Here is a 12834-nt window from a genome sequence, read left to right on the forward strand (position 1 = left end):
CACAATATAGTCGGCCCTGTCTGTTGTCTCTCATTAGTTTGCCTCACGGACGGCGGCATGCATGTGCATACATAGGATGGATTCTCGTAGAAGCAGGTGGATAGATGGAAATAAAGGAAGTTGAGCCGTGGGCAACGCGCACTCACCAAGAGGGAAGGAGAAGTGTTTGTTATTGTATGGAAAAGAAAACGGGCGGCAAAAATGCGAGGCGGCGCACAAGCGGCGCACAAGGAAGAGACCCCTGGTGGGACGCTTTGTTGGAAGATGGATGAATGAATGAATGAATGAATGAATGAATGCATGATGGGGATCGGATGGAGGCCCAGGCAAACTTCACTGATGAGTGGGGTTGTGCAGAAAGAACTCTTGGGGGGACTATAACTTTGTACCGCCTTTGTGTGACGATACGATACGAATAATTCATCATGATACATATGCACAGGTAGACAGAGGTGAACGACAGTATCTCGCGGTTTTTAATCCAGGATTGAGAAGGGTGAAGTGCCTCTAAAAGATGGCATCGCCCTTTGCCATTCATCACCAAGCCACACAAAACATCACCAACACCGTATAGTTATACTCTTCCATAGAATGTGTGTAATCGCTAACAGCAAATAATACAACGATACTCCTACCGATACTCCGTCGTCCAAAGCAAAAAAAAAAAAAACCTCATTTGCTCCGGGAAGACAGTAAATCTCGTGTGTTTTTTCCGAGCAACCCATGCCCAAAATGTCCATTCATCCAAGCATGATATTAGAATGATACAGCCCACCAACAAACAGCAGCACGCACCATCAACACCCCGACCGCGTGCCTCTCTATCTCGCTCCCTGCGGCGACGGGCTCTTCCTCACCTCCTCGTACTCGAGCTGCCACTTGTCCACCTCGCTAAACTTTTTCGTCGCGCGCCTCAGCTCCTCGACGGCTTGGAAGTCCGGGGGACCCGCCGCCTCCGTCGTGTCCCCGAACGTGTCGTCCGCGACCGGCTGGAACTGGCTGTCGCTCTCCTCCTCACCGTCCCCCTCCCCCTCGCCGTTGTCGTTTTCCTTATCCGACCACCGACGCCCGTAGGTCTTGTGCTTGGACGCGCTGCGAGTGGCGCGCTGGTTGCTGCTGCGCCCCGACGCCGACGGCCCTCTGCTCGGCGGGCGGCTGACTCGACCACCGCGCGTGCGCGTCACCGGCACCTCCTCCACCACCTCCTCCTCTTCCTCCTCCTCCTCGTCGCTGCCGTCGCCTTCCTCGCGCGTCTTCTTGTATCTTCTCTTCGGCAGCAGGTTGGCCAGGTCCGCCGTCGTCAGGGGCTTTGGCTGCGGTACCGTGGAGCGTCCGCGGCCGCCCGCCCGGCCCGAATAGTTGGGAGAGTGCGTCAACGACGGCGGCGAGGAAATGTCCGACAGGATGTCGTCGTCGTCATTGGCGCCAGCCCGCAGTGGCGTCATGAATGAGGGACGGCGACGGCGCTTCGCGAGCGCGTGGATGTCGGGCCAGGCGCCGCCCTCGTCCTCGGACCCGCTGCTGGCCGGCGGCGCGTTGATCTCGTCCATGTTGACCGGCGTCATCGCCCGCTGCCGGACGGGCGTCGACGGCGGCATGTGCGGCGACGCCAGCTCGGACAGATCCGAGTCGCTGCTGTCCGACTCCTCCGTCCTCGTCGTCTTGGTGACGCGCTCCTCCTCCTCGGCCGCCTCCACCTCGCTCTTGCGCTTCCTCGTCGTGCGTGCCGTGGTCGCGCTCGCCTGTGCCGAGACATCTCTTCTGTTGCTGCTGGTGCTGGTCACGGCAGCGTTGGACGCCAGGCTAGCCCGCGTGCGGCGTCTCGTGTGCAGTGGCGTCGACTCCGCATCTGGAGCAAAGTTCTCCTCGCCGTCGCTCTCCAGGTCCGACTGCGCGCCGCGGCCCGACGTCTCCGAGCGAGGCCCAGTCCCTGCCCCCCTGGCACCGAGGATGCTGGGTTCACGCGCGCGCCTGCGGAACGCGCCAATATTGAACGACGACGTCAGTGCCGAGGTGTTGTGCGCGCCGGCGCCGCCACGGCTGCTGGGACGGATCGGACCGTCCGTGCGGCCCACCACGCTCGACTGTCGCGAGCGCGGCTTGAAGGTGCTCCACGAGCGCGTCGTCGACGCCGAGCGCGGCTCCCGCTCCAGGTCGGGCACCTCGCCGTCGGCGAAGCTGTCGCCCAGGTCACCAAAGATGCTGTCGTCGGCGAGGTCCAGCCCGGTCGTGTCGCGGCGCGCCGCGGACGGTGTCTCGAGAGCGCGCCGGCCGATCTCGACCGAGTCGACACTCGTGTGGCGGGCGGGCGCGGGCGCGGGCTCGACGGATTCTGGTTGTTTAGGAACAGCGGCGCGGGTGGTTCGTGTGCGGCCACGAGTGGTGGATGGTTGCTGTTGTTGCGTCTGCTGCTGTTCAGAGTCGTCGTCGGCGGGCACGCCGGCTGGAGCAGTGTCGGCAGCTTGACGCGTTCTCCGCGTGCGAGCCATCGTAAAAGTGGCTATTTCTTATGCCAATTACTGTAGTTGCGACTTGAATTGGGGTTTCAAAGCAAACGATGGCGTTGGTGAGCAGTAAGCGTCATGTGCAATTTGATGTTGTGAGGGTGAATTGTGGTGAGGTTATTGGGCGTTTGACGATGCAGGCGCGTCGCGACGCGTGTGGGGAAATACAGAACGGACCCACTAAAAAGTTGGCCAGCCCAGACTTGGACGGATGAAAAGTCCCCAATTCACGACATACTAAAACATTGGAATAAATCTGAGTTGCTTTTGTATAAGTTGTAGATGAAAATTGCTAAATATTTCGGATATATGAGATGAAAGCTCGTTTCCAAACGCCACCAATGCTAACCCTTTCCATACTTTACATGTCTAGTATACAATCCTGTTATATCATACAAGGGCCGCTTATATTAAAGCCTGGCCCATAAACATGCTCTTTTTTACATCAGCGACGATATCGCGACGATCATCGTTGCCCACGAGGACAATGCCGCGCCCGCGGCGCCCCATGCGCCCAGCGCGGCCTAGACGGTGGATAAAGTCAATTGTAGTATGCGGCACATCATAGAGGATGACGTGACGCACAGCAACAGTGTCGATGCCTCGAGAAGCCAAATCCGTGACGACCAAGACTTTGATGCTTGAGAGCCAACCACGAGCAACCTGGCGATCCGGCCGGGCGACGCGGAGAGGGTCGGCCTTGGTGAACACCTCAAGAATCTCGCCGTGTCGCTTCTCCGGCGTGTCGCGGTGCAGGGCCTGGGCGTCAATGCCCTTAGAGCGGAGGTAATCAGCCAGTTCCTCTGTCTTTTCGCGCTCGTTGACAAAGACCATGATGCGGCGCACGTCAACCTCGTCCTTGGCGGGACCCTCATGTTGGGCGGACTCGCGACCGATGCTGAAGATGGCTTCGGCGCAGGCGAGGTCCTTGTTGTTCCTGTACGGATCGCGGGATACGTCGATGACGCCGAGCTGTACGCGACGGGGGATGGCGTGCAGGTTGGGTGTGACGATGCGCTTCATGTCGGGGTAGTTGACGGCGAGGTAGTTGTTGAGCTTCCTGGGGATGGTGGCGGAGCAGCAGATCAGTTGCTTGAGGGACGGAGTGGCGCGCTCGACGATGCTCATGGTGACGGGGGCGAAGCTCCGGTCGAAGAGGGAGTCGGCCTCGTCGATGATGAGGTGGGAGACGCGGGAGAGGATGTTGGGGTCGGAGTCGGCCATGGCGGCGAGCAAGTGCGGCGTGGCGACGACGACGTCGAGGCCTCTGGGGGAGTACACGTTGCGCTGAATCTGCTGGGGCTTGAGATCCGAGGAGAGCATCTCTGTCTTGAACTTGACGGCGTGGGAGACGGACTTGGACACGCGCATGACCTGCTGACAAAGTTCCGCTGTAGGGACTAAGACGACGACCTTGGGCCGGGCCATGGTGGGATGCGGCTCGTCAAACGGTTTCCCCTTTCCATGCAACTCCTCCTGACGCTTCTTCTCGGCGGCAAAGCGTTCGTTGTAGGCTGCAATATCCGGGTCAATAGCTTCGGCCTGCTTGAGGGCGTTGATGGCGGGCAGCAGGTAAGCGAGGGTCTTGCCGGACCCGGTTTCGGCGGCGAGCAGAAACGACGGCACCTTGCCTGGCGCTATGCTCGTCGGGGCCTTTGCCTGCGTCTTCTCGGTGAAGCCGGTGGCGGACTGGCCGAGGAGCGCGGGAATTGCCAGGCGCTGGACGGGCGTGGGGCGGATGTCGGTCATGCCCTTGAAGAGCTCTTCGTCAATGGCGGTCTGGACCGAGGGCAGCAAGTCAAACTGCGAGAAGGACTCGTACTCGGCCATGCGACCCTTCATGCTCGTACGGCGGCCGTACGAGATGGAGGCAAGGGCGCGGTGCATCTTGAGGGCCTTGCGGTCATCGCCGTGCTTGCGGGTCGCGTCGCTGCGTTTGTCGGCAGAGGCCGGAGCGCGGGGCTGCCGTCGAGGGTCAATGTTGGCGACACGCTTGTTCATGGCCCCAAAGGGACCTGGGGCATGGCGCTTGCGTCTGGCATCGTTGGCGGAAGGGGGCGATCGATGGACGTTGTCGGACAGGACCATGCGCGAGGGGCGGGAGGTTTCGCGGCGAACGGAGGCGAATCGGGCGCCAATGCAAGGGCGGATGAGGGATTGCAGCGCCGGCCGCAGAGTGAGAGCGGTGCTGCCGGCCAAGAGGCTTGCGTTGAGTAGCGCAGGCTTCATTGTGCTGGCGCGGGGGAAGCGATGGCGTTGGGGGATGAGGTCGTGTCGTGTCCAGCAAGCAGGAGAACATTTTCACTTTTTTTTTAGTTAGCGGTGATTGCTGTTTCCAAAAATAGCGGGTACGTACCTTTCCACTGCTGCTCAAAGAGGAAATGGGTGAGTTTTTGGAGAAAAGCCGCGGGGTAGGGTTAATTTGGTGCCTGCAGGCTAATCGAGGTTGTGTTACGTGGCCGTTGATAACTAGGAATCAGTTTGTCTGGAACAAACAGGATGGGGGCGAGGCTTTTGGCTATTGTTGTGTATGCATTCGAGGCTCAATGCATCGATGACGCTACTGGTACGGACACTTGAAGGCATAAAGCCATAAAGCTGCACCTCTGAGTTTCGGTAGCTGGTGGGGAGCTCCACTGATACACACTGAAAGCTGGCTTCGGCGAATTCGCCGACAGCCAAGTTGGGCGGGATTTCCCATTCATTAAGAATTTAAAACAGAGAAAAAATGATGCTATTTTTTGGGGTTTTTCTTTTTCTATCTTCAGGGTCGACGGTAGGAGGCGGTATTCGCGGCTGTGCATCTTACGTCCATCCGTAAAGCCAATGCTGCAGGCTGCAATGCGCATGCTGCAGGCTGGCTGAGCTCGGTGTAATTGGGCAGCGAAGGAGGGGAGTCGAGGCCCACTACAGCGCACCCGAGGGGGCTTTGGGTGGCTGTCAGTGGTAAAAGGCGCTATAACTTATAGGGGAGGCGGCGCATTCACTTCTGGCGTGGGTGCAGTGGCTTGGCCTTTTTAGCCTTTTTCAGCGGCCTTAGTGTATCGGACAGCCGAGAGTTTAGCGTCTTCAGCTGTCTTTCCGGTGTCAACCACTGTCGAGCGCCGCCACAGGTGGTGGACGTGAATAAATGGCACACTTACAGTGGGTTGGGTGGCTGGATTTAGCGTCGCCTCCTCCCCCGCCTGCCCGCCCAATATCCCGAAGCTGGGCCAAAGTTGCAAAGCTGGGCGCCAATGCATGCCATGCTGTTGCACGTTTTCGCCTCTTATTCGCCTCATACCCTCGCCACGTACCATCTCGAGAGGGGTACGTACCCTGTGTACATCGAGGCCAGGCGAGGCAATGCATTGCAGGCAGCAAGTCACCTACAGTGTCCTTATTTCATCCTGTCCCCCACCTCCCATTTCGTCTGCATCGAATCGTCCGCAGCTCCAGCCTCCCCCGACTCGTCATTAATAAAAACCCCCGACGTTCCACGAACTGCTGCATGGCCTGTTTCTACGCCTTGCATCCCGTCCCGAGACCAACTCCAAGATAGGAACGCTACCAGCCGTTTGAGCGCCTTATTAGACTCTCGCAAACTTTGCCGTTTCATCCACCGGCCTGGTACCATCGCTCATCGCTCGAGCACCTCGATTTACTTTTTTTCCATTTCTTCCAGGCTCCCACTTCCCCGACCTTTCTTGTCTGTGCATCGGCTCCGGCACCATCTCCCGATTTGCCCTGCACGTGCCTGCCCTCCTCCCTCTCCGCCTGCTGCCCTCGCCTACTACCCTGCCACTGCAACAGCTCAATGTCTCTCAACTAATAAAGGCCTCACTTTTGTTTCTCATCGCCTGCTCCCCCAATTGCCATCCCAACTTCTCAATTCCATCCGCTACAACTCCCCTTTTCAGCACACCGGTCGTCCCTATCATCAGCCACTTGTAGCGCCGTCGCCCATATGCGTTGCGTTTACATGCTCGTCACACCACCGTCATAGCCGATAGGCGCTTTACTTCTTGACATCGCTCTTCCATCTCTTCAACAGAGTAGCGCAACTCTTTTCCAAACCTGTCCTGCGTCTCACAACGAACAATCCATCCATCCACTCCCCTCGTCATCGTCATGTCTCAACCACATACTATACCGCATACCATCACCTACACCCTACTCAACCACGACGGTCCGCTGTTCATAGCTGGGACCTTTTCGCAACCTGCCTGGCTTCTCCAAGAAATGGAACCGTCGACACCGGCCAGAAATTCTAACACCTATTCCATCTGTGTCATGGTCGAACCTGACAAGGAATATCAGTACAGATTCAGGCAAGGCCGAGATGGCTTGTGGGCTGTCGATGAGCGGGAGCCGATTGGTAAGTCTACGATAACCTTGGAGAAGAGCTAAAATTAAGTCGTTGTAGTCAAAAGCGTCTTGGGCACCAAGAGCAATATTCTCCGAGCAAAAGAGCCTGCCAAGGCCAGCAATGGCAACGCCAACACCAGCACCAACATCAACGAAAACGACGGCGCCAATGATACCGTGAGCTTCACTGTTCCACTCTTCGCTCATGAGCGACTCGGCGCCGCCTACACTCTGAGCGATGGTAGCCACCAAGCCCAGGACACGACTACCAGCGAGATGCAAAGGGAAATTTCACCCAGAACGATGAACAGTGCTCCCGTTGACCTCAACGACCCCACCCTGGAGCCCTTTCCCTGCGATAAGTCGTCGATCCTAGGCACCCTGCGCAAGATCCAGTCCAGCATGGGCGAACACGCTGTGGCTGTGGACATCCAGCAGCACTCGAACCGAAGGAGCAGCCTTGACTCGGATGATGGCTCCTCGGGCTCCGTGAGCCCGTCCTCTTTTCGACGCAGAGAAAATCGGTTGTCCAATGGCAGCAAACGTAACCTGTCCGTTGCGTCACTCGGCTCCATTGCTGAAGAGCCCAATGGGGGAATGCATAAACGCGAGCTGAGAAACATTGCTGAAGCATCCATCGGCGACGGCGGTGAAGCTCTCATGATGAGAACGCCTAAGCGACAATGACCACCGAACTGTGCCATAAATATCCGAACCGCGACCGGGTTGGCGTTTCTTCCTTTTTGTTTACTAAAAGCCAGCTTAGTTTATATCCCTTGAAATTTGAATCAATACAATTATTTATAATATAGACGGGAGCTTTTTGCGACGGATTCGGCCTACCCGGCCAGCAACCCCCACCAGCTGTGTCGTCGTCGTCGTCATCGTTGTTATCGTTGTTGTCGTTGTCATCATTGCACATATTTAGGTGAGACTACAGCAGAAACGCGCACAGAAATTATTCAAGGCGAAACCAAACAGTGTAAGAGAATACACTAAAAACGAGACCATCGAAACTCTCCAAAGTCGCTGATGACTTACATGTACAGCCAACGGCCAGCGGCCCCACATGTTCTGGCCTGGTAGCTTGCCGCCATATTAGAGTAGCATTTTCATTGGTGACGACCAACTTGTGGAAAGTCATCCGCGAACAATGCTTCTCTCGTACATCTCGTCTCTCACCACAGCACACTGAAGCCGGAGGCTATCCATCCAGGATACCGCATCCTTCTCCAGCAGTGAACCTGACCTGAACCTCGCCATGTCCCTGCCACCTAACGTCATCCGCGTTAAACGCAAGCGGGTGGAGGAATCCCCCGTCACCTTTCTTCGTATGGCACCCGTCCTCCTGCCGTGTGAAACCATTCAAGGAGGGTCCCATGGCTGACTTGATTTTTTTTTGTTTCTCCTACCTAGAAATCGACGAGGGTGTCAAGCGACATCGCAGTGACAGCAGCCACTGGGTTTACCAGCGACGAGGCTCGACAGCGCAGCCGCCGCCTAAATCATCACCGCTCCGCGCCGACTCGAAGCCCCAGATCCAACTCTCTACGATCCAAGACGATGAGCCCAAGCGCGGCAAGGGAGCCCCCTTGCCAATACAGGACACGGATAAGCTGACGCCCGCGACGGCGACGAGAGCAGCAGAACCACGCCGGTTCCGGGTTTCCAAGGCGATGCTGGCCGCGGCCGCAGCTGCTAATGGCGGAGCGGCAGGGTCGGTGTCCAAGAGAGACAGGTACGGCGCGCCGACGCTGTTTGTGGAGCGCGCGAGGCGCAAGAAGCTGGCGCCAAAGCCGCGGCGCAGCATGCTCGCCCTCAACGCCGAGGCTGCGGCCGCGGCGGCCGCGGCGGCCGCAAAGGATGTCGAGGCCAAGGACCTCAAGCGGCCGGGCGTAGCGAAGCGACCCCGCGACGTGAGCAAGACGACATCCGCTGCTGCATCGACGGAAGCGGAGGCGCCGCAGCAGCCCAAGGCGACGCCAACAGACGCCACCTCGAACCCCCTCCCGACGTCCCTAAGGAACCGCGCCGAGGAGGACATGAGCAAGATCACCGCGGACATGAACGAGTGGGTGATGCGGGAGATGGGCGCGACCCTGCGGAGCATAGAGGCGGAGCGGCAAAAAGAGGCGCGCCCCCCGGCGCCGTTGTCGCCGTCGCGGTTCAAGCCCAAGGCGCCGGCGAAGCGCTACCACGAGCGGCATCCCGACGCGGCGGCGGCGGCGGCGACGACAGACGTGGAAGGCGACACAAACATGACGGACGCGAGCGAGGACGAGGACGGCGACGAGGACGACTGGGTGATTGAGGAGTATGTCCGCATCCCGGCCAACTCGGTGGCGCTGGACGTGGCGCCGTCGTCGGACGTGGGCTTCCTGGTGCTGGACGGCGAGGAGGAGAGCCTGCTCTTCTTCGGGCCGCAAAACGATGAGGGCGAGGACTGGGACGAGGATGAGGAGGACGAGAACGGTACGTTATTCTCCCGGGCAGCCATGCCAAGTCGCGAGGAAGGGAGGGAACTAATAAATTTGATAGCCGAAAACCACTACACGGCGGATTATCCCGAGGACGAGGTCGACTCGGAGGACGAGCTCAACCGCAACGCGTACTACTTTCGCAACGCAAACGCGTCGGACGACGAGGAGTACGACCAGGACGCGTTTGATGATGAGGATGAGGATGTGTATGGAGCGAACGGCGGCGATGACGACGACGCGAGGATGACGAGGATCCTGGAGCAGATGAAGAGGCTCAGGGCATCGCAGGAGTGAAGGTAGGTGGTGTGCCATGTTGGAGGGTCAGACGTCGAAGGATGAATGAATCATGAACGACCTCGGGCCTAGTGGAACAGGCTTGCCTCGACACGCGAGAGGGTAATGCGATATTCCGGTAAACAAAAAGCGACTTTGCATATTCGATAGACCATGGGATATATAAAATAATTTGAATTCTATAGACATTTTGCACCTGAGCCGAAGCGCTGCCATGGACCACCTGTCCAGCCGCCCTTCAGTCGTCCTTCGAATTTGCCAGAGCCGTCTTGGGGATTTGGGGGGGGGGGCCGAACATGACCCCCATTCATCGCCCAAGGTCATCTCAGTTTACATGTAAATGATGGTTTGCCCCCCGTTGATGGAAAGTCCGCAGCGTCCTTTACTTGCAGACCTTGATGTTGGGGAACTCGCCCTGCTGCTTGCAGTGCTCGCCCTTGGGGCAGTCGGCGTCGGAGTGACACAGGCCGGCGACGGCGGAGGCCAGGGCGAGGGTCAGGAGGGCCGTGAACTGCATCGTTGATGACGTTTGTTTGTGTGTTTTTGTGAGACGGAGGGTTTTTTTTTTTGGTTTTTGTGTGGGATTTTCGTAAGATGGGGGGGGGGAGTCTGTCTGGCAGCTTGCAGGGTCCTTATAGTTTTTTTTTTCAGCCAGCCGGAATTTATTAGTCAAGCAGACAGACATGACCACCAAAATCTCACTGATCGTTGGGATTCATGCCAAAGGGGAAGCTGTAGCTCTGATCAACTGTTTCTTCGACGTCATGACGTCCAGGTGGGCAGGACGGCAAGCCACCGACTCTTCTGCCACAACTTGTGTTGATCCATGTTGCAACAGGCAGGTACCGCGATTTGCCGACCATACCAGTTCGTTCAACCAACCCCGCTCACATAATACTTTCTCCGAGTATTGAGAAACTAGCAGATAGCTTCGACCGAACAGCTTCTGCCCGCATGTCAGCGCTCCCCTACCTAGACCGCAAGGGGCAAGTGCCGTCAGCATGTTCTGCCCGCCGCCTCTCCCCAAATCGACGCCATGGACTTTATGGGAACTTCTGTTGACCGACATTCCGGATGCTACTTTTCTTCAGCCGGGGCGAGAACGGGTGGTGAAGAAACGCGGCGCTGTCTTGTTCTGTCCCATCAATGAGCATTAACCAACCCCACGGCGAGGCGGATCAGCTGGGGGGTTACATCGGGATGGGGCTTTGCTTTCATGAACGAACGGGTTCGAGGGCTTGGGCGAGGCGGAGGGTGGCCCGTCTACTCTTCGTGGCTTTTTGATATGCATGTCGTAGTTGTAGATACTGCTGATGGGGCGATGAGCGTTTTTCACCGTCCTATTCGTGGAGGAGGGCGTCTCGCGCATCCTGTCCTCAGCTCTAGGAATAGTTTAGAGTATGGAATACTTAACTGTAAATCCCATTCGGTACTCAAAAACTCTCTACATGTTCTTTCAAAGCAGCGGCACCGAGTCTCAGCGGAGGGATATGTAGAGTCCGACGTCACGCAGACACCGCACTGAGTAGCATTACACTTGCCAAATAAAATTTATAATAATTTGTGACGAATCTTGTAGCCCTTTTAAACCATTTAAATCTTGTACCTAGTAGCTTTCCATGTTTCCGGTCTCTATTTTCGATCCAGGTGGTAGTCCAACAATGTTTCCATACATAAAAGCTCAACAAAGTTCAAGCAGATATTCCCGATTCGAGCTTAGCAACTCCCTTCAAAGTAACCGTAGTTCAAGTCCAAGTATCCTTTTTTTTTTGATTCACTGTGAGGGTTCAAATGTTCATGCGGCAGGGCCTCAGAGACCACTCGGCGTGTCGTCTCTCGAATCGCCAACCTCGGGGGTTGGTGATCTTGTGTACGGATCCTCCGTCACCGCGGTTGCTGGCAGGGGCTTTTCGACGTCGGATAGCTCATGCGGTGAGCGGCGTCGTCGCTGCGACGACAGCCTCTCTTGGCTGGTATTCGCTGGCGCCGGCTGGACGTAGTGGATTACCCCATCTTCTTCGTAAGTTTGGAGCTTCGTCGTGGGCCTCTGTTTCTTCGCATCTCCGCCAGCGCGGCCCAGCTCCTCGGCGGCAAGCAGTTGCTGCTTGTGGTACTCGATCGGGACGACTCGGGTTCCCTAGCGAATATCGAATCGTATACCCGTGAGGGCCTGCAACTTCGCCAGGAAGCCTTGGCACCGCGTGCAGTGCCTCCGCGAGACATAGACCTCGAGGTGAGGCCGGTGACGGTGATCGTTGCTCCAACGGCACTTTCGCAGCTGGACGAGGTTCTCTCGCGCAAGGATGTCGTTGCCGCGTGGCCGTCCGGGTAGGCGCCGCAGGAGGAGCGTCACAGCATACGTCGCCAACTTGAGTTCAACGTGGGCCGCCTGGAAGCAGCCTGGCGGCGTGCCGGGTTTGTCAAACGGCGAAGCCAGGTCATAGTCCAAAATCTTGGCGAGATGGATCGCTTTGGAGGCCCACTGGGCATTCCCCAGCACATGATCGCCGGGGATGAGGGTGTCGCCTCGGCCACTTATGCCATGCCCACTCTGCGCCCACGCGACGACGACGCGCTTCTGTGAAGGCGTCACGGCGGCAAGGAAGCCGCTCGTTTTCTTGGCTAGGGTGCTCCTTTTGGCCATGTCTCTTGCTGAAAAATCGTAGCGAAAAGTGTGTGAGAGGCCGTGACTGACGAGGCTCACTTGGACAGTGTCCGCATCTTGATCGACTTGATGCACAAAGATGAGCTCACGAGAGTCACCCTGACTAAACCGGGAGTCAAATTTTATGCTCATTATCGTTCTAAATTTAGCTTGAAATGGATAAGTGTGACTTCGAACGGGTAACTGGTGGGTTGTAGCAGTGAGGAGATGAGTAAAGGCAGCAAACTTGCGGTCTTTAATGGCAGCCGGGTTCGAGAGAGTCCAGTCATTGATTAGAGCATCTTGTGTTAGATAAGTGAGACCAGGAGAAAGGAATAAGAATATAAATTCGAGTAGGGAAGAGGAGCAAGTGTGTAGGATGTAGGATGCAAAAATAGGATATTAGTGTAGATGTGTGAGAGTGGCAGAATTGGATGTGGATGAGCCCTATGAGCATGCCCTTCACTTGCTGTTCACTTTAACGCGGTCTTAATACGTGATTCACGATTTAATGTTATTTTTAAATTAAAAAAGGAGTACCTCTTTTATGTTTGTTTTCCTACTT

At 56.8% G+C, this 12834-nt stretch overlaps 5 protein-coding genes across 5 annotated transcripts; 2 read left to right on the plus strand and 3 right to left on the minus strand.

Moving 5' to 3' along the window:
• Nucleotides 1-821: 821 nt before the first annotated feature.
• Nucleotides 822-2489, minus strand: ISF_01065 (hypothetical protein; the record flags this gene model as incomplete). The annotated part of the gene is made up of 1 exon (XM_018844672.1): nucleotides 822-2489. One exon carries the CDS (start codon nucleotides 2487-2489, stop codon nucleotides 822-824), a length of 1668 nt encoding a protein of 555 aa, XP_018709122.1.
• Nucleotides 2490-2909: 420 nt separating this feature from the next.
• ISF_01066 (DEAD-like helicase) lies at nucleotides 2910-4733 on the minus strand (the record flags this gene model as incomplete). The annotated part of the gene is made up of 1 exon (XM_018844673.1): nucleotides 2910-4733. One exon carries the CDS (start codon nucleotides 4731-4733, stop codon nucleotides 2910-2912), a length of 1824 nt encoding a protein of 607 aa, XP_018709123.1.
• A 1881-nt stretch (nucleotides 4734-6614) lies between these two features.
• On the plus strand, nucleotides 6615-7538 carry ISF_01067 (hypothetical protein; the record flags this gene model as incomplete). Its single annotated transcript, XM_018844674.1, has 2 exons — nucleotides 6615-6861; nucleotides 6910-7538. The coding sequence occupies 2 exons, from the start codon at nucleotides 6615-6617 to the stop codon at nucleotides 7536-7538; spliced, it is 876 nt and encodes a 291-aa protein (XP_018709124.1).
• Nucleotides 7539-8112: 574 nt separating this feature from the next.
• Nucleotides 8113-9625, plus strand: ISF_01068 (Transcription factor Iwr1; the record flags this gene model as incomplete). The annotated part of the gene is made up of 3 exons (XM_018844675.1): nucleotides 8113-8182; nucleotides 8268-9323; nucleotides 9390-9625. 3 exons carry the CDS (start codon nucleotides 8113-8115, stop codon nucleotides 9623-9625), a joined length of 1362 nt encoding a protein of 453 aa, XP_018709125.1.
• Nucleotides 9626-11218: 1593 nt separating this feature from the next.
• ISF_01069 (hypothetical protein) lies at nucleotides 11219-12269 on the minus strand (the record flags this gene model as incomplete). The annotated part of the gene is made up of 3 exons (XM_018844676.1): nucleotides 11219-11257; nucleotides 11475-11762; nucleotides 11853-12269. The coding sequence occupies 3 exons, from the start codon at nucleotides 12267-12269 to the stop codon at nucleotides 11219-11221; spliced, it is 744 nt and encodes a 247-aa protein (XP_018709126.1).
• Nucleotides 12270-12834: the final 565 nt, after the last annotated feature.

Source organism: Cordyceps fumosorosea (assembly GCF_001636725.1).
Source record: "Cordyceps fumosorosea ARSEF 2679 chromosome Unknown scaffold_1, whole genome shotgun sequence".
Lineage (NCBI taxonomy): Eukaryota > Fungi > Ascomycota > Sordariomycetes > Hypocreales > Cordycipitaceae > Cordyceps > Cordyceps fumosorosea.